Raw genomic sequence first — 18,104 nt, 5'->3', positions numbered from 1 at the left:
CTGGAGAGAAAAGGCTCCAGGGCGGCCTAGTGGGTACATTCAGCAGGAAGGGCCATCCAGGACAGACTGCAGGCAGCACAGGGCACTGCCCAGCAAGTGCAGACCCTCGGTGGGCAGACGTCTCTTCACAAGCAAGGCTATGGCAAGGCCAGCTGTAAGGTGAACTAGCCCCCCACAGGGGGAGTGAGACCCACCTCCCGCCCCCACCCTGTCCCCGGCCCCAGCCCTGGCAAGCCTGCTGCATGTGAACCCTGCACCACCGGCACTCACAACTCCAACTGCACCTGTTCTATACACTGCACCGAATAACACAGCTCAGAAAGAGAAAGTCCCCAGGTGAGAAGAGAAGGAGGTGAGAAAAGGGCTGGGTACGTACCGGGGAAAGCGGGGTTGGTCTGTCCGAGGGGAGGAAAGGGGGTTTGCTGCATGGCCAACTGGTGGAGCTTGGTCAACTGCTGGGGTAGGAGGGACACGAGAGCTAAGAAGGTTATTGTCATTGAGTACAAGTCACACCAAATTAAAACGGCAGTAACAGAACTTTGCACAGATAGATAGAAAGAGGGCCATGCGGACACATGGCAGACGCAAGAGAACGCAAGGACTTGGCCTGGGGGAAGCCAATGGAGTCCAGGCTGTGAGCAGGCCAATGCCCGGCGTGCAGAGGGCAGCTCCGGAAGCCGCTGTCTTCTCTCCCTGGCTCCCTGGCAGCTCCAGCCTGGACTGGCCCAGCCTCCCTCTCAAAGGCTGGTGTGGACAGGAGGCCGGGGCCAGTGGGCCATGGAGAGTCTGGGGGAGTCCAGGAGCCACAGATGAAGACCAGCTGCACTTCTAGGAGATTCAAGGCCAAGTCACTAGTCACTAAAATCAGCCTAGCCCCTGTGGGATCCACAGAGGCATGAGTTTGCAAACCTCGCCCTGGTCTCACCCTGTGCTAGGCCTGGCCCACTCCCCTCCCCTGCAGGGCCTTGCTTTACCCATGAGGTGACCTGGGGTAGGGAGAACACCCGAGGGGCCACACACCTGCCTTTTAGTCACCTCCAGAAGCGTCTTGCCTTCCCTGGGATTACAGAACACTAGTGTTACAAGGTTCTGTGGAAGGCATGAGGGAGGGACGCCTCGGGCCCTCAGCTGGGAGCCGCCTGTGTCCCCAGTCCCTGCAGGCTGCCCCCAGCCCTTCTCCTCCCATCCTCGGGCCACAAGACATTTGAAGGGGGCTTTGATGCCATTTTTAAAGTTATTTTACCTGAGCCTCATTTCTTAAATAAAAACTAAAAATAGCAGAAGATAATGGTAAATGTGGCAAGGTGAGGCTCAAAATTCTTCCACCCTTTAGAGAGCCCAGGACTGCTCAGCAGAGGGCATGGTGCTCCTCAGGCCTGGCTTTCCCAGGAGCCGCAGGCCTCCAGTGGGGCTGTCAAGGCTGGGTGCTGCAGAGGGTGTCCTGGGGCTCAGGAGGACACCGGGCAAAGCTCCTCTGTGGTGCTGCCCGGTAGGCAGGGGAGGTGGCACATTCGGGGAGGGCACCACCTCCCCAGCATTTTCCCTTCAGAACATTCAACCCAAACACATCCCAGCGTGGCTGTGTGGACTCCTGCGACCCACAGCCAGGCAGGCACCTCAGCTTCCTCACTGCACAGGGTATGTGTGGCAGAAGCTGCCACAGAGGCCACCAATGCTGGGGGGGTGTGGGCGCTCGGAGCAGAGCTGCTGTCTGCACGTGAGAAGGCTGGCTGCTGAGCACCTGACCAGACCCCCATGCTTGCCCTGGCCACCCCTGGAACCTGGGTTCCCTGACACCAGGGGGCACAGTCAGGAATGCGGCGACTGTGGTCCCAGCGCCTTCCCAGCTGTGTGCTCCTGGGTGGGTTTGAACTTGGCCTCTCAGGAGCTGGGAGCCCTCCCCTAAGAGTTCACCCAGAGTCAAGATAAAGGCCCTTCCTTCCTCAGTACCTAGTACCCTGGGAGGATGGGGGAGCTGCTCCCCAGTCCCGCCCCTCCCCAACCCCTGGCCTTGCAGCCAGGTCTGGGCTGGGGGGCAGGGCAGGCCTGGCAGGATGGGGTTGTCTGGTGTGCTGCAGCCCATCTGGCCTCTTCTTGCTCCCACAGGATGGGGTCTGGTCCCCATGGCAAGCCCGCGGCCTCTGGCACACCTTTGCATTCAGTGGAGAGCAGTGAGATTGTAGGGTGTGTGTTGCCGCAGCCTGACTTTGCTCCCTGAGCATCTGCCATTGCAGACACATCTGGTGAGCACTTACACAGGGGCACATCTACAAAGCAGGCCCCGCCCAGGCCTCTCTGCCTTCCTGGCTGTCCTCTGACCCCAGCTCCCAAGTGGGTGGCATCTGCGCTGCCCCGTGATGTAACATGAATGGGCGTGCCGGGTTATCTGAGGGGATGTGTGCGGAAGCCTCTGATGAGGGTGCCAGGAGAGCTTGTGGGGGACATGCTGTCCCAAGGACACCAGCTGAAGTCACCGGGACAGTCTACCTCCCGGAGATACACGAGGCCCTGCGGGGGCAGCAGGAGGAAGCAGGCACATCTGGGGTCCTAGTGAAGGCGCCCCACCTGGACAGGGCACGTCAGGAAAGACCGCAAGTGTCCCAGGCCGGGTAGGAGAACTGCAGGCAAGATCGCCCACGGCGGGGTGAGACACTCCTGGCAAATTCATCCACAGTCACAGGACGCTGAATGGCACAGATGGGATCCACAAACCCCCGACTCCTAGTGGGGCTCAGGAGCTGCCCCATGGCCAGGGATTGGGGCACAGGGGAGGGGTGCCCCCTGGGCTCTACAGGGGTTGGAGTCGGCTCCAAGATGGCCCAGCCTGTGGCTGTGGCGATAGGAAGGCCTGGTGTCTCCAGGCCTCAGTTCCTCGAACTATCAAGTGGGGGAATGGATGTGAGTGAGCAGCAACTGTGGCTGCGGATGACAAAAATGTCTCCCGATACGTTTTTGGCTTTTTACGAAGAAATGACCACACTAGCAAATAAATCTCTCTCCTCCCCACCTACAAATGTAGGGGACGTCCTAGGGAGGCCTGGACTAGCACTGGGCGGTGCTGGGGGAGCGTCTGTGGAGAGGATGGGCGGGTGCTCACCCTAGCTCTGCCCGGGATCAGTCAGGCCACTGTACCTCGTTTGGACTCAATTTCCACATTTTTTAAAGGAGAGAACAGGACTAAGTGCCAAGGGGCCTTCCACTTTTTGGGAAAATTCTGCCCTGTTAAAAAAATGAGGCTTTTGGTTCTCACCAGTACCTCCAAACCACTGAGAGGAAAGAGGAAGAAAGTCAGGTAGGCAGGCGAGAGGGAGGGAGAGGAGGGGACAGAGGAGGGGGAGAGTGAGGGAGGGGAGAGAGGAGAGGAGGGAGGAGGGGGAGAGTGAGGGAGGGGAGAGGAGGGAGGGAGAGGAAGGTAGGAGGGGAGGGAGGGAGAGGAGGGGAGGGAGAGGAGGGCAGGAGGGGAGGAAGTAGGGGGAGAGGGAGGGAGGGAGAGGAGAGAGGAGGGAGGAGGGGGAGAGGGAGGGAGAGGAGAGGAGGGAGGAGGGCAGAGTGAAGGAGAGGAGGGCAGGAGGGGAGGAGGGGGAGAGGGAGGAAGGGGAGGGGAGGGAGGAGGGGGAGAGGGAGGAAGGAGAGGGGAGGGAGGAGGGGGAGAGGGAGGAAGGGGCGGGGAGGGAGGAGGGGGAGAGGGAGGAAGGGGCGGGGAGGGAGGAGGGGGAGAGGGAGGAAGGGGCGGGGAGGGAGGAGGGGGAGAGGGAGGAAGGGGCGGGGAGGGAGGAGGGGGAGAGGGAGGAAGGGGCGGGGAGGGAGGAGGGGGAGAGGGAGGAAGGGGCGGGGAGGGAGGAGGGGGAGAGGGAGGAAGGGGCGGGGAGGGAGGAGGGGGAGAGGGAGGAAGGGGCGGGGAGGGAGGAAGGGGAGAGGGAGGAAGGGGAGGGGAGGGAGGAGGGGGAGAGGGAGGAAGGGGAGGGGAGGGAGGAGGGGGAGAGGGAGGAAGGGGAGGGGAGGGAGGAGGGGGAGAGGGAGGAAGGGGAGGGGAGGGAGGAGGGGGAGAGGGAGGAAGGGGAGGGGAGGAGGGTGGGCAGGGGATGTATCCCATTGCTGATGTTTCTCTGTAAACTGTCTTTTCTATTTCACGTTGTTTCAGAATGTAACACATAGACAACTATTAAAATTACAAGCATTTAAAATGCAACTCAATGAATTATCACAAAATGAATGCACCCATGCAACTATCACTCAGGCCAAGAAACAGGCCCCCACCACAGTGGTTCTAACCTGCGTTCTATTTCATCTCCAGCAAAATGCCTGTTTCTGTCATTCGCCCATTTTTCTTATTGCTTGATTTTTGCTGACTTCCCAAGAGCACCCCAGCATTTCAGATGCCATCCTGTCTTGTCATTCCTGCTGCACAGATCTTCTCCCCACTCTCCTGCGGTGTCTTATGAGAAACAGTATTCTAACATTTAATATAGTGGAACTCACCAGTATTTTCCTTTACGGTCTGTGCTTACGTTTTAAGAAAACCTCCCTTGACCTGAGAATAGGACATTCTTCTATATTTTCTCCTAAAACTGCTAAATTCTTCTGTCTTGTGTTGGAGTTCTTGACACATGGGAAATGATTTTTGTTTATGGCAGGAAGTAAAGATCAATTTCCCCACGTGGTTGACCCACCGTCCTGGCACTGTGTGGAGCGTCTGCCCTCTCCCAGGCTCTCGTGGGCAGCTCTGTCCTGTCCAAGTCTCGTGGACGGCTTCCTTTTAAAGCTATGTTTTAGGCACGTATAAATTTTGAATTATATCTTCTTGTGAGCTGAATTTTCTATCAACATGTAATGACTAAAGTTTTTCTCTTAAAGTCTTGTTTTTTTTCCCCTACTGATGTTAATATTGGTACACCAGTTTATTTTGTTGCATATTCCTTAGCCTTTTCCCATTCTTTCATTTTTTCTGGGTCCTTATGCTTTAGGTGTGTCTCTTGAAAGAAAAAAAACCAAAAAAATTATTTTTTGCTTGTTTGCTTGCCTATTTGTTCAGCTTAAAAATATAGTCTGGCAGCCTTTGCTTCTTAACTGAAATTTCGTAATTTTACTTTGATCACAATCATCCACATGTTTAGACTAATTTTTGACACTTGTTTTCTAATTGTCCTGCTTTTCCAGAGTTTCTTTTTTATTTCACTCCTTTTCTTCTGTTGGATTAATAATTTTTCCCCTCACTTGTTTCCCCTGTCCTGTCACAGAGGTTACATATCGGACTCCTTTGTTGTTAGTGGTCACTGAAACTTTAACGTGTGCGTTGAGAGTCTACACCCGGTGTCTTCACCCTCTAGTGGAATGAGACAGAGACCTGCGGGTGTTCACATCTCCTCACACACACCCGATCTTACGTGTGCTGTTTCTATCCACTCAACTGTTCCGGGTGTTCGCATCTCCTCACGCACACCCGATCATACGTGTGCTGTTTCTATCCACTCGACTGTTGTGTCAATCCTGTGAATCAGATAAGGGCATTAGTGACTTCACAGATGATGTTTGTTTACCAAATGTGCACACTTTTCTTTGCATTTCCAGCCTTCCTTCTGGGATCGTTTTCCTTCTTCCCACAGGGCATCCATCAGAAGATCATGTGCTGGGGCCTGCTGGTCAGATCAGTTTGTCTACAAATAGCTACCTGTAGGTCCTTGGAAGATCCTCCCTTGAGACGGAATTTTATGCTGACAACTATTTTCTTTGATTATACCACCATCTGCTGGCTTTTAAAGTTTCTGATGAGAAGTCAACCAAATTTCTCACTCTTGTTCCTCTGTCATATTATCTCTGATTACTTTTAAGATTTGATTTTGGTCTTTGGTGTTATGTAGTCTTGCTTCGATATTTCTAAGATGGATTTCTCTTTGTTTATCCTGTTTGGGAATTGTTGATGGTTTCTCTAATTTTGGAAGGTTCTCTGTGTGTCTCTTGGAATTTTCTCTCTCCATTCCATGTCTCCCCTGGGCTTCCAACTGGATGCATGTTCTTCCTTCTCAGGCCTCCTGACTGTGTTTCTCAGACCTCCACGGGCCAGTGAGTCGCCTGAGGGTCCTGTAAAAATGCAAAGTCTGGTTCTGAGAAGGGCAAGCTGGGAGGAACAGCATGTGAGAGCCGTGCCACTGGGGCCCTGCAGAGGATGGGGTGTTCCAAGAAAGGAAAGATGGAACTCCAGCCAGCAGTGAGGGTTGCCTGGGCCTCTTGTTTCATGAATGGAGTGGCTGCAGTAGCACAGCTCTGACAGCAGGTGGGGCCATGGGCAAGCCTCTGCACCACTTGCAGCTGCAAGGTCTTGGAAAGTGCCGGGCTTTAGAGTGAGAGAGGCTGGGCCCTTCAGCACGTGCCCAGGGCATGTGGCATTGACTACTCTCGCACTACAGTGAGTGGACCCCTCACCCACCTCCCCACAGGGTTCCAGAGGGAGACACAGAACAAGTGGGAGGAGAAAGCACTCTGCAACAATCTGCCCAAATCTCTGCAAGTGCATGAGATTGTCACGAGATCCCACGCGTGCCCTTCATGTGTCCGGGGAAACGTGTGGCACCGACAGAGTCACGGGGATTGCACAGCTGGGATGAAGGGCCGCGTCCAGCACAGCATCTGGCCGTGCCTCCCATCCCTGGCTCCCACTTACAATGACACATTTCTACAATTTCCCCACGACTCTTTCACTGAAGAACCAGCTTCTTAGCAGATACTGGTGTCCACTTGATTCCCAGCATTGCTGCACATCTGCTGCTCACATCCAGCTGCCTGGGCGGCTATGCCAAGCCCTCCCATTGCCTGGCTCATGAGCTCTGGCCAAGGCACCTCTCAGAGCTTCCACTTCCTTGTGTGTGGAACTGGCCCCACGGTCCTGAGATCTGCTTCACAGGGTTGGTGCAAAGCCTCATCTAAAATAGCCTATGTGGCAAATTCTTCGTCAACTCTAACATGTTTTTATTTTTGCTTGCTTTCAACATCCCCTTTAAATGATGGGGATGTTAAGTAAGAGAGTGATTAGGAGACCTGGAAGACTAGAAATAAAGATTTGTATATATGAGGGTATTTTTTCTTTTTTTGAGACAAGGTCTTGCTCTGTCGCCCAGGCTGGAGTGCAGTGGTGCGATCTCAGCTCACTATAGTCTCGACCTCCGGGGCTCAGGTAACCGCCCCACCTTAGCCTCCTGAGTAGCTGGGACTACAGGTGTGTGCCACCACACCCAGTTAATTTTTGTATTTTTTTGTAGAGATGGGGTCTTGCTCTTTTGTCCAAGCTGGTCTCCAACTCCTGGGCTCAAGCAATCCTCCCATCTTGGCCTCTCAAAGTGCTGGGATCGCAGAAGAGAGCCACTGTACCTGGACTATGAGGGTATTTTTGAAGTTCACTCATTTCTTCCAGAAAAAACAATTCCTTCCTGGTGTAACTTCCCCGCTGTGATTAAAGGTGCAGACGTGCTGGGTGAGAGTCAAGCGGTCTGTCCAGGCGTGGGTGCTCTCGGCTCTGCTCTCAGGTCCCAGGTCTCAGGTGCTGTTTCTCTTTCTCGTTTCTGAAACTGCACTTGGTCTGACCCAGGCAGGACACACAGAGGCACATGGATAGTCTCCAGGGCTGCTGAGCGGCCATACTGGAGAGCCTGACTTCAGTCCTCCTAAGTCCTTCCCCCTGTCGAGCAGCTTTGTGCCTCTTCAAAACACCTGCATATCCAGAGCACAGTAAGCCTCGAGGAGGACGTGGGTGAAACGATGCACGTGGCGCGTGAGGAGCTGGAGAAAAGCGGGCGAAGGCAGATCAGTGCCAATGACTCCTTTTTTTTTGAAACGGGGTCTCGTTCTGTTGCCCAGGCTGGAGTGCAGTGGGATGATCTCGGCTCACTGCAACCTCCGCCTCCCGGGCTCAGGCAATCCTCTCGCCTCCACCTCCCAGGTAGCTGGGACTACAAGCGTGTGCCACTGCGTCTGGCTGAATTTTTTTGTATTTTTGGTAGAGACGGGGTCTCGCCATGTTGGCCAGGCTTGTCTCAAACTCCTGAGCTCAAGCGATCCACCTGCCTCAGCCTCCCAAAGGGCTGGGATTACAGGCTTGAGCTACCACACCCAGCCTGAGCCACCATGCCCAGCCCAGATGATTCTTAAATAAGAACAAGCTAAAAACACTTTTTAAAATTGGGCACAGAAAACACATGCATATTTTAGTTTTACATAAAGAAATACTCAAACCTAAGGAATGTATTTTCTTATGCTTGATGTTTCTTATTCATGGGCCCACACATCCAGGTCAAATATCATGTTCCTAAAAAATGACTCTAGTATCTGTATATAAGCCGGCACTGTGGTATAAATAAACTTTCTATTCAATTACATTATAAATTAAAACAACATATTCTATAATTATATTGATATTGTAAGAAATTGAAGCTTTAAAAATTTCTACTAAATACCGCTGCTTTAAAAATTTCTACTAAATACCAAGCTCAGATAAAAATTGCTTCCTGACTATTGTTACCTATGTCACTAAACAATCATTTTATTTTTGTGTTTAATGATTAAGTGATTGTCCAAGTCTTCAATTTTACACGCCTGCAAGAAAAGCACTATGGAAGCTTCCAGTCTTCTATTAATAACAGCTGCTCTGCATATCTCACGACACCGATGTAGAAACAGAATGTCTTCCACAGAGAGCTATTTCACAGTAAAGAATCAAGCGCCTCAGTCCACTCCTGCTGCTATGACAAAATGCCTTAGACCGGGCAATTCAGAAACAGCATAAATGTGTGGCTCACAGTTATGGGAGCTGGAAACTGGAGATAAAAGTGCTGGCTGGTTTGGTGTATGGGAAGGGCCCAGTCTCTGCTTTCAATATGGTGCCTGAACGCTCTTGTCCTCACATGACAGGAGGGATGGAGGGGAGGCCACTCTCTGAAGCTTCTGTTATCTGAAGCCTCTGTTATAGGGGCATCAATGCTGTTCACGAGGGTGGAGCGCTCATGACCCAATCACTCCCCAGCCCTGGGACCCTCCACCCTCTAATACTGTCACCTTGGTGATTAGGTTCCAACACAGAAATCGTGGAGGAATAGACATATTTAAACCATAGCACCAGGTATCTCAAATCATTACCACATGCACTGAGGCAGTTCTCTTAACAGTTAGTTATACATTAAACTAATTTGAAACAATCTGCACAACCATTTCTAAGAGATACTGAGAAAGTCACATGAGAAAGAGCAAAGCCACCGATCGAAGTAAAAGCCAATAACCAAACATCAGAGTCCTGCAGTCCCACCGTAGCACACAGCCACGGCCTCTGGAAATTTCAGACCACAAGCATTCTGGCTCAGACGGGTGGTCAGCCAAAGGCCACCGTGAGAACATTAGGCTCTGTGGCCACAGGAAACCCGTAAGGTGTCACCAGAGGGTCCCTGCAGGTCTGAACATCCAACTTCAGGGCGACTGTCTGGGGTAAAGACAAACCCTGACCCCATCGACTAACCTTCCCTTTACCAAGGGCACCGCACACTGCCTTTCCTTTGGGTTCCAGAGCTTTGCAAAGTCAAGTGACCCCCTCCTTTGGAACCTGCCTCTGCACACATGCATCTCTAGATGTGCATGACCACCTGTCCTGAGTCCGAAATGGAACTGGGCCATCCCAGAAAGTCGGCTCTGACTCCCCTGGCTTCCATCTTCATTTTCCTTCACACAGGCTTTCTGTTAGGAGCCATCACATCTGCCCCCCGTACCCCTGCCACACACATGCACGGGGACATGCACACACACACACACACACACACACGCATACACCTCTGCTTCTGCCCAGTGCTGCTGCTGGGTGCAGGCTGGGGCAGCCCCAACAGTGCCTTCCGGTGTGTGGTGGCCACAGCCCGGCTTCCTAGTGGGGACAGGCACTGGTGTCTACAGCTGACCCCAGGATGAGATGTCCTTGATGTAGCTACAGCAGCAACACCAAAGGTCTGATGCCGGGAACCACTAAAAATGGCCTCTGGGGCAGGTGGGGAAAGGTTTTTCTTGATGAGCGTTTCTCTACCATTTGATTAATGTGTTGCCTTTAATGGAATAACTATTGTTATCTATTCTCCATTCAATATAAATTTTCCTGCAATGATAATAAATTGCATCTCTATATCAAAGATTTATTTAATGATCATTAACTCTTAAAAACACTCCTGACCTGCCTTCTCATCTCACTCAGATGGATGTCCTTGCCCCCAACTCAAAAGCATCAGGGTTTGCAGAAGGCTCCTGAGCAGCCCGCTCACCTGACAGCCACCTCCCATCCAGCTCAGAGGTGCCTCTCGCAGTTCAGAGGGAGCAGCACACGGACCGGAACTGCATTACGAGGAGCAGCTACTGAGCTGGGCAAACGTTCAAAATGGTTTAGAGAAGAGAAATCTCCTCAGAACCAACTCCAGGTTTGCCCCATCTGCTGACAGCACGAAGCACTTCCAGTGGGGCCGTCTCTCGTTCTCTGTTGCTCTCCCCTCTCCTCTCCCCAGTGCCTGCCAGTGCGGCCCTCACTCCCTGGGGGTCATAAAGCCGTCTCCAGAGAGGCCCTTTGCTCCTTTTATCTCTTGGCCCCTAAGGGCTCAGAGCTGCACAGCCCAGAGCAGCCCAGGGTTCCCCTCCGATGGTTTATCTGAGAGTATCTTCTTCCCCCAGCACTGGAATTACACCGACAGTTTATCTGAGGGTATCTTCTTCCCCCAGCACGGGAATTACACCGACGGTTTATCTGAGGTAACTTCTTCCCCCAGCACTGGAATTACACCGACGGTTTATCTGAGGGTAACTTCTTCCCCCAGCACTGGAATTACACCGACGGTTTATCTGAGGGTAACTTCTTCCCCCAGCACTGGAATTACACCGACGGTTTATCTGAGGGTAACTTCTTCCCCCAGCACTGGAATTACACCGACGGTTTATCTGAGGGTAACTTCTTCCCCCAGCACTGGAATTACACCGACGGTTTATCTGAGGGTAACTTCTTCCCCCAGCACTGGAATTACACCGACGGTTTATCTGAGGGTAACTTCTTCCCCCAGCACTGGAATTACACCGACGGTTTATCTGAGGGTAACTTCTTCCCCCAGCACTGGAATTACACCGACGGTTTATCTGAGGGTAACTTCTTTCCCCAGCACTGGAATTACACCGACGGTTTATCTGAGGGTAACTTCTTCCTCCAGCACTGGAATTACACCGACGGTTTATCTGAGGGTAACTTCTTCCTCCAGCACTGGAATTACACCTAGACCCAGCAGGAGCAGAAGAGAGGTGTCGGAGCCACCGGTCATGGAGCTGCATGGCACCCAGCTCCGCATGGCCCGGGCAGGAGCCAAGGACGCTGATGCCTGCCTGGCATCCCACTGACTCTGGAATGAAGACAAAGGCCTGTTCCACTGGCTTTCCACAGCCTGGATCTCTGTGTGTAGACAGACCCCACGTTTCCATGTGGATTCTGAAGGGGGGAGTTAATTTCACCAGGCCCTCAAATGTGCTTGCCAACGTATCTCTGTGGCCTGTTTGATAATGTCACCCAACTTCTTAGGCGCACAGAAAGTGTCACTGACGCCTGCCTGTGGCGGGTGAGCACATCCTCGCTGCCCTGCACGGGGACAGAGCCCGTCTCAGTTCCCTCCCAGGCCCCGTGGGAGGGAGGAAAACCCAGGACTGCGGCAGAATTGAGACAATTTGACATCAGGCCAAGTCCTCAACACAAGCAGAATTAGTGCTAAGAGGTTAAAAGGTTATTCGAGGTCATATGGATACGACACAGGTCAGGAACGCTGAGAAGTGGATTAATATTATTGTGTAATATTAATGTTAGTAGCAATTAACAGCAGCATGCAGGTAGGTAAACAACCATGAGAAGAGAAAGGTGAGAGGAAGACAAAGTGAAGACTCACATCCGGGTGAGGGATGGCATACTGTCCCTGGATTGTGTAGGCCTAGAGAGAGAGAGAGAGACCCCGTCAGACTGCGACCTGGCTGCACCACGGCTCAGCACCCGCCGCCACCCTCCAGCATGACAAGGACCCTCCAGTAGAAGCTTCCCCCTCGTGTGCCTCTCCACCTGTCCCCATCCTAGGACAAAGGGCCAACACTCCCAGGGCACCAGGAGCCCCAGGGGAGCCGCACCCACTTCCTCTGGGTGGGCAGAGCTGAGCTGGCCAGTTCAGCAGGTGGGAGGGAAACAGTTCAGCCTTGATGCTTCCGACTCCAAGTTTCTTAAAGCAAAAGAATTGAAGAGTGATCTGTTTGACCCCCTAGTAAGAGGTCCACTAATTATTAAGGTTTTGAAAATTTAATCAGCCAGCTGAGTAAATACTTTTGGGAAATAATTTACCCCAAGAAGTCCAAACCACAAAAGAAAGCTCTAAAACGTGACCAAAACCAATTCACCAAAAGCCAGTCTACGTAGGAAGCAGGTCTACGTCAGTCACGGCTTGCTGCCTCTCATGACCGCCCTGAAGACAGGGAGGGGGTGGCCCTCCTGACGTGGGGGCAGCAATGCACCCCTCCCAAGCCGTCGTGTGGGGCTCCTGAGGCCTCATTTTGGGTTCAGTATTTCCCTTGCCTTCAAAACAGTGACTCCGACCTGCAGCCTCTTCCCACCCACCCTGACTCTGAAATCCGGGCAGGTGAGAGAGGCCCCACCTGCCCCACAGGTCCTGTCAGTGGAGACGCTTTCAGGTGATTCAGAAACTCATGGCCAGACAACAAATGGACCACACACAGTCAAGGGAGAGTGAAGACCACGAACAGCTGTCAGGACTCGGGACATGGACGGGGCTGCACCAGGCCTGGTGGCATCCTGGGGGTGGAGGGAGCGGCTACCAGCCCCTGGCTGTGCGGGCCCCACGTCACTTCCCATGAGGACCCGTGGTATCGGTGTTCGCAGTGACCACACGTGGGGGTGGGGGGACCCTGTGCACCAGAGAGGGACACCTCAGGGAAGGATGTGTGTCACCTCTGTGCAGCCCAAACCCTCCCATGGGTTTTGAATCTGCCAAGAGTTTTCATCATAAACAACCCAATCCTCGGAGTTAAAGGCCAGTCGGCCTCCAGACAGGGACCCGGCTGCAGCCCAGCTTTGAAACAAGCCCCAGGGCTGTGAGGCCACAGTGCTGCATCGGCTGAGGAAGTAAAAGAATCTTATCAGATAGAGCAGGAACCAAGGACCTCACTGTCCTGTACAAAGTGTCTTGAGGACCACCTGCAAGTGTTTTGTAAAGGTGCTGCCAGGGGCACGTTCCCATGTGTCACTGAAGGTGAGGGGCCCTGGAGCTCATGCTGGGAGCCGCCCCCTCAGCGCACGGGGTCCCAGGTTAGCCCCGACTGTCTGAGCTGAACCACAAGAGCTCAAGCATCCTGCATCCTGGGCCACGCGAGTTTTCTGACTGATCTTCTTACTGTTGTTATGTTTTCTATCTGCTCGTCCCTTAGCAGGCTCTGCTGATTTAACTCATGACCATGTCGTGCTAGAAACGCGGTGGTGGCTGACAGGAGCTGCTGCTGGGTGCCCCCAGAGCACTCACAGTGGTGGGGCATCTTCCAGGTCCCTGATTTCTCCAATTGGACAGAAATAAAGTGGACAGGCCCTCCAGGTTAGCTCTCTCGGGTCTGTACTGGGTTGTGTGTCCTAATCTAGGCACTGTGGGTCTGAGTCATCAAGGAGATGCCAGCGGCCTTGCAGGTATCCAGCCCACACTTCTGGGTTTGCATTTCGGCAGCTCCCCTGGGTTACTTCAGGGTGGGTAACTCCCTGCGACTCTGTCCTCCACCACCAAGGCTGACCACTGGCCAGACCAGACTGTCCCCAGGGCCCCGGGGCCCAGCTCTCAAAGGGCTGACATTTTAGCAGCAGCCTTGGGACAGCACCCACTGCACAGGGCCCTTCACCTGCTGCAGTAGGGAGGGCAGGCTACTGCCTTCTTTACAGGAGCGAGGGGTGTGTGGCCGGTGGCTGAGCAGGCCTCAGCTGCACCCCCTCTCCCCTGGAGCTGTGACTCCACCCCCAGTGGCTTTAAGACTCCACGTGTTTGCATAAACACACCTTCCTTTTGAAAAAAATCCTACCTCTTACCACATGATATCATCACGGATTTGTTTAAACATCAAGGTGGAGTCCACAGAGGTTACTAACCTGGTTACCTAACCGTGAATTTGGGGAAAGCAGCGAAATGGAGTTTTGCACAGGGACTTCTCCCGCCGTGTGACTCCGTGTGACCCTGTGACCTGAGCCCCCTAGGTCGGCGAGGTAAGGACATGTCCCACTGCCCATAGGGCTGTGACACCAGGCAAATCCCTGGCTAGCCAGGCCCAGTTTCCTGGCTATAAAATGGGGGTGTGCCATGTCCTGGGGCTGCTGTAAGGACGGCATGTGCATGTAGGGGCTCCCTGACCACAGCAAGGCAGGAAGGGGTGTGTGCCAGGCTGTGGAGACGAGGCCGGCATGGGGTAAAGGCATGCCCTGCCCTGAGCACATGGGACCCCTGGGAGGGAAGGGATGGACACACACTCCCTGTCTCTCCCTCAAACATGGGCCACAACTGGGAGATCTGATAAGATTCCTTTACACCATAAGGAAAAGCACCAGGAAAAGTCCTAACATTTGCCCCTTCTCTCCTTTTTGATGGTAAAGTCAAACCTCAGGCCTGTTCTGCCCTGCCAGGGTCACCTGTGGGAACGTCTGTCTCAACTCTCCCTTGAACAAAGACACACATCACGGCCGACTGGACACAGAGCTCTTCCAGGCCAACCCCCGCCGGACACCTTCAAAGTCTGTTGGCCACAGAGTGGCCCTGAGTGGGTGGGTGCTCCCTGTGCCCTGGCCAGGGTTTGGGCTCAGGTGAGGGGCTGGGGCAGGGCTCCCCTCCTCCACTCTCCTGCAGAGGTGCTGCCATCCCTGGTGGGAGAACACAGAGCTCAAGGGCTGAAACCAAAAGGGCCAGATCTGCAGACCGGGTATGGGGCGCCTGTGAGGCCCCTGCTCACAGCAGAGGGAGGTCCAGACACAGCGGCACAGACGCCCGGTCATCGGGCCATGCGTCCTTCCTCAGTGCAGAGCTCCCTCCTCTCGCATGTCCCTGCTACGAGCACATCCTGGGAGTTCAGGAACACGGATGTCAGCGGAAACAAGACCCTGGTCTCACAGTGCTGTTTCCAACGTGAGCCGTAAAATCACCTAGAAAGCGCCTGCGCGCCGGCTATCTAAGCTTCCTAAAAACACCCAGTTCCAGGAACTGGATTTAGGCAGAGCCAAATCTTCCTGCCTGGGCCAGTGAGGGAGAACATGATTCTGTGGGGCCATCTCTGTGGGGGGATGCCGCTCTGAAGGCCCCCGGCACCCGCCTGGTGCTGGGTGTAGGTGGAAGAGCTCTGCCTCCAGCACGGGTGGGAGACGTGCACGTGAGAAGGCGAGAAAACCTGAGTGCACTAACGGGCAGCGGCGGGTGCTGCAGTAAAAGGCTGAGGTTGGCAGTGGAGGCCGCGAGCGGATCGGCTCTTACCTGACCACCTGCAAAAATGACAGGGGTGGAGGCGGGCTTTGGGCGGTAGGGAATGGTGGCACCTTTCGGTGGGGACTAGGAAAAGGGACAGGAGAGGGAGAGAGAGCGTTAGAGCAGCTTCGCAGCCTGGCAATGGGGAGGCGTGCCCCGGCCCACCCCACTCAGCCCCCTGCACTGGCTCCACCCTCCCCACACCTCCCTGAGTTTCGCAGCAGTGCTGTGGGAGGGGAGTGAAGACCTCCAGCCCCCACACCCTCTGTGTGGCTGTCTTATGGCCTGTCCCTCCAGACGGCTCCTTTTTGCTGAGCCCTGGCCTGCAGTTTGCCACACACCAGCCTCCTGAGAGTACCGCCTGCCCCGAACACCCCTGGGAGGCTCTGTGGCAGTGCGGAGGGTCAGTCCCATTGTGGGAGGCCAGCTGGGGTGGGTCCCTTGCGCACGAGACCCTGCTGGACAAGGGCTGGCTGCCAACCTGGACGGCCCCCTGCAGTGCTGGCCCCTCCACGGGGGCCCCTCCTGGGATGCGCAAGGCCCTGCAGGCCGGGCTGCACGGCTTCACAGGGAGCTGCCCCTTGGAGCAGTTCTCTCAAATGCTCTGGAGAAAGTTGAGCCCTGTAGGACTCCACCGGGACCTATATCCAAAGCGCTTGGCTTGGCCCGTGGTGGCAGTCAGCAGAGATCTCCACAGGAGACTTGGAAACATACCACTTCACTATTTGAAAAAGCATGTTTAAAGCGCTTATGGACTCCAAAGGAAAAAATCCCATAGTTATGATGAGGTTTGTTGTAATTTCCCTTGGTTATTCTGTTGGAAACACAGGATTAACATTCTCAAGTGCTAGCATTTTTAGCCTGCCCTCCTTCTCCTGGGTGAGTCCCCTGTCTACCTGTCCCCAGGGCCCAGGTCAGGGAGGCAGAAGTCCTGGGCCTGGGGGGCACCACAGCTGGGGTTGGTCCAGCAGGAAGAGGTGGGGGCTGGAGCCCATGAGCCGTTCCTCGCAGGGGGCAGCCTGTCCTGCTGGGAGTTCTGGGGCCTTGGCTGACTCAGGGCCAGCCCAGCGCTCAGGGAGCGCCACTCACACTCAAAGCCCCATGATGGGGAGCGGGTGGCTGGATCCGCAGGGCCAGGGCCCCGGGGTGTGACCTCAAGTACTGTGGGGAAGGGGATGAGGGGCGGGTCTGGGCTGACTCAGGCTGGGCCTGGGGTGGGAGGAACTGACTGAGGTGGACGGGAGCCATCGCTGCCCTCCCCGGCTCCTGGAGATGCCCGGCCTCGGGCCGGTGCCCCTGTGCTATGGGCCCTTGACCCCCACCCCGGCACAGGAGCTCCCAGCTGACCCTGACCTGTGATTCCCACTTCTTGTCTGAGCACAGGGCCTGCTGGCCTCCCCTGGGACTGCATGAGCCTCCCTGCACTGGGTGCAGGGGTGCTGGGCCCTGGGTGGGCAGGGCACCATCTGTGGCGATGTCTGTATTCTCAGCGGGCCCCACCCAGACTCACGGCACCCTGGGCAGCCCTTTCCTCTGTCATCTCCTGGGTGTGAGGTGAGGCACGCCCACTACCAAGCCCAGAAGTCCTCCAATCAACCAGGAGGGTCTTCAAGGCATCCTTGGCTTTATTTTTCCAGTCACTCTTCATCTGAGAGCGGACCCAGCTGTTTCCAGGTGTGATGAATCTTCCTCCCTGGAATGATGGCCCCTGGGCCTTGGGATGCTGCACAGCCAGCGGGGGTGAGAGCAGCTGCCTGGCCATCTTCACCGGCCATGTCTGCTATGAGCTCCCTGTCTTGCTCAAACCTCCCTGCCCAGGAAGGAGACAAGGTGGTTCGGATGATGGCTCTGGGGGCATGGGCAGCCTTGGGGCAGCGGGTGCACCTGCATCTGTGGAGCTGCGCGTGGAGCTGCGCCTGGCACTGCACCAGGACGCAGGCAGCAGAGGCACTGGGTGACGCTGACGAGACCCACGTGTTGTCAAGGAGCTGGACCTCGGCCCTCCATTAGGGATGTCCCTCCTAGAACTGTTTGTGTCACTGGCTGCTCCTGAGCCTCAGCCGGCAGGGCCTCCAGGGCCTGAGATTGGAGAGTTGAACAGATAGCTCAGACCAGCATGGCACTTTCACCCTAACCAGGGAGTGGGGAAGATTTCAGAACAAGAATATTTTGAAAAATATTTTTGACTTCACAAAGTATCAAACTTCAGGGAAACAACAACTACGCAAACATTTTTTAAAGAGTCAAACATGGGGTTTGAACCCCAAGCCAAGTATGAGAGGAGTGAGCCTGGGCTGCAGGAGGGACTGGAGGCTGACCCTGCAGAGCTGCTAGAACTTTCTATCTGGGGCGAGGCTTCTTCATTTTTGCTTCAGGAAAGACTGGCAACTGTTGATAGCTTCATGAATTTTGAGTATATTTCAGAGTTTTTTTCCTCCCCCCGAGATTTCAAGAGAGGTGTCTGCTCTGAGCGGGTTCTTCTCTGCTTTTCCGTTTTAATGCTTTTGTTCACCCATCTCTACTTCTGCATGAGTTTTGTATGTTTTCCCGAGTTTTGACCTCTGTTCCTCCACGGTGGTT

The 18,104-nt window shown here is 54.5% G+C and overlaps 1 protein-coding gene across 41 annotated transcripts in view; it reads right to left on the bottom strand.

Annotated features, from left to right (window-relative positions):
- Positions 1-18,104, bottom strand: part of PCBP3 (poly(rC) binding protein 3) — a 300,088-nt gene that overhangs the window by 11,516 nt on the left and 270,468 nt on the right. For 18 of the 41 annotated variants that reach the window (XM_054468339.2, XM_054468354.2, XM_063659849.1 and 15 more), the window contains 3 exons: positions 15,534-15,608; positions 11,928-11,969; positions 377-455 (listed from right to left, as the gene is read on the bottom strand). In XM_054468339.2, the coding sequence (XP_054324314.1) occupies positions 377-455; positions 11,928-11,969; positions 15,534-15,608 (196 nt within the window). Of the gene's footprint in view, positions 1-376; positions 456-11,927; positions 11,970-15,464; positions 15,609-18,104 lie in introns of all 41 variants that reach the window. The other 23 variants (XM_054468333.2, XM_054468349.2, XM_063659850.1 and 20 more) reach the window with 5 other exon arrangements.

Source organism: Pongo pygmaeus, chromosome 22, assembly GCF_028885625.2.
Source record: "Pongo pygmaeus isolate AG05252 chromosome 22, NHGRI_mPonPyg2-v2.0_pri, whole genome shotgun sequence".
Lineage (NCBI taxonomy): Eukaryota > Metazoa > Chordata > Mammalia > Primates > Hominidae > Pongo > Pongo pygmaeus.
Note: the sequence above shows the minus strand (reverse complement) of the source record. Positions and strands in the feature narration are given on the sequence as shown.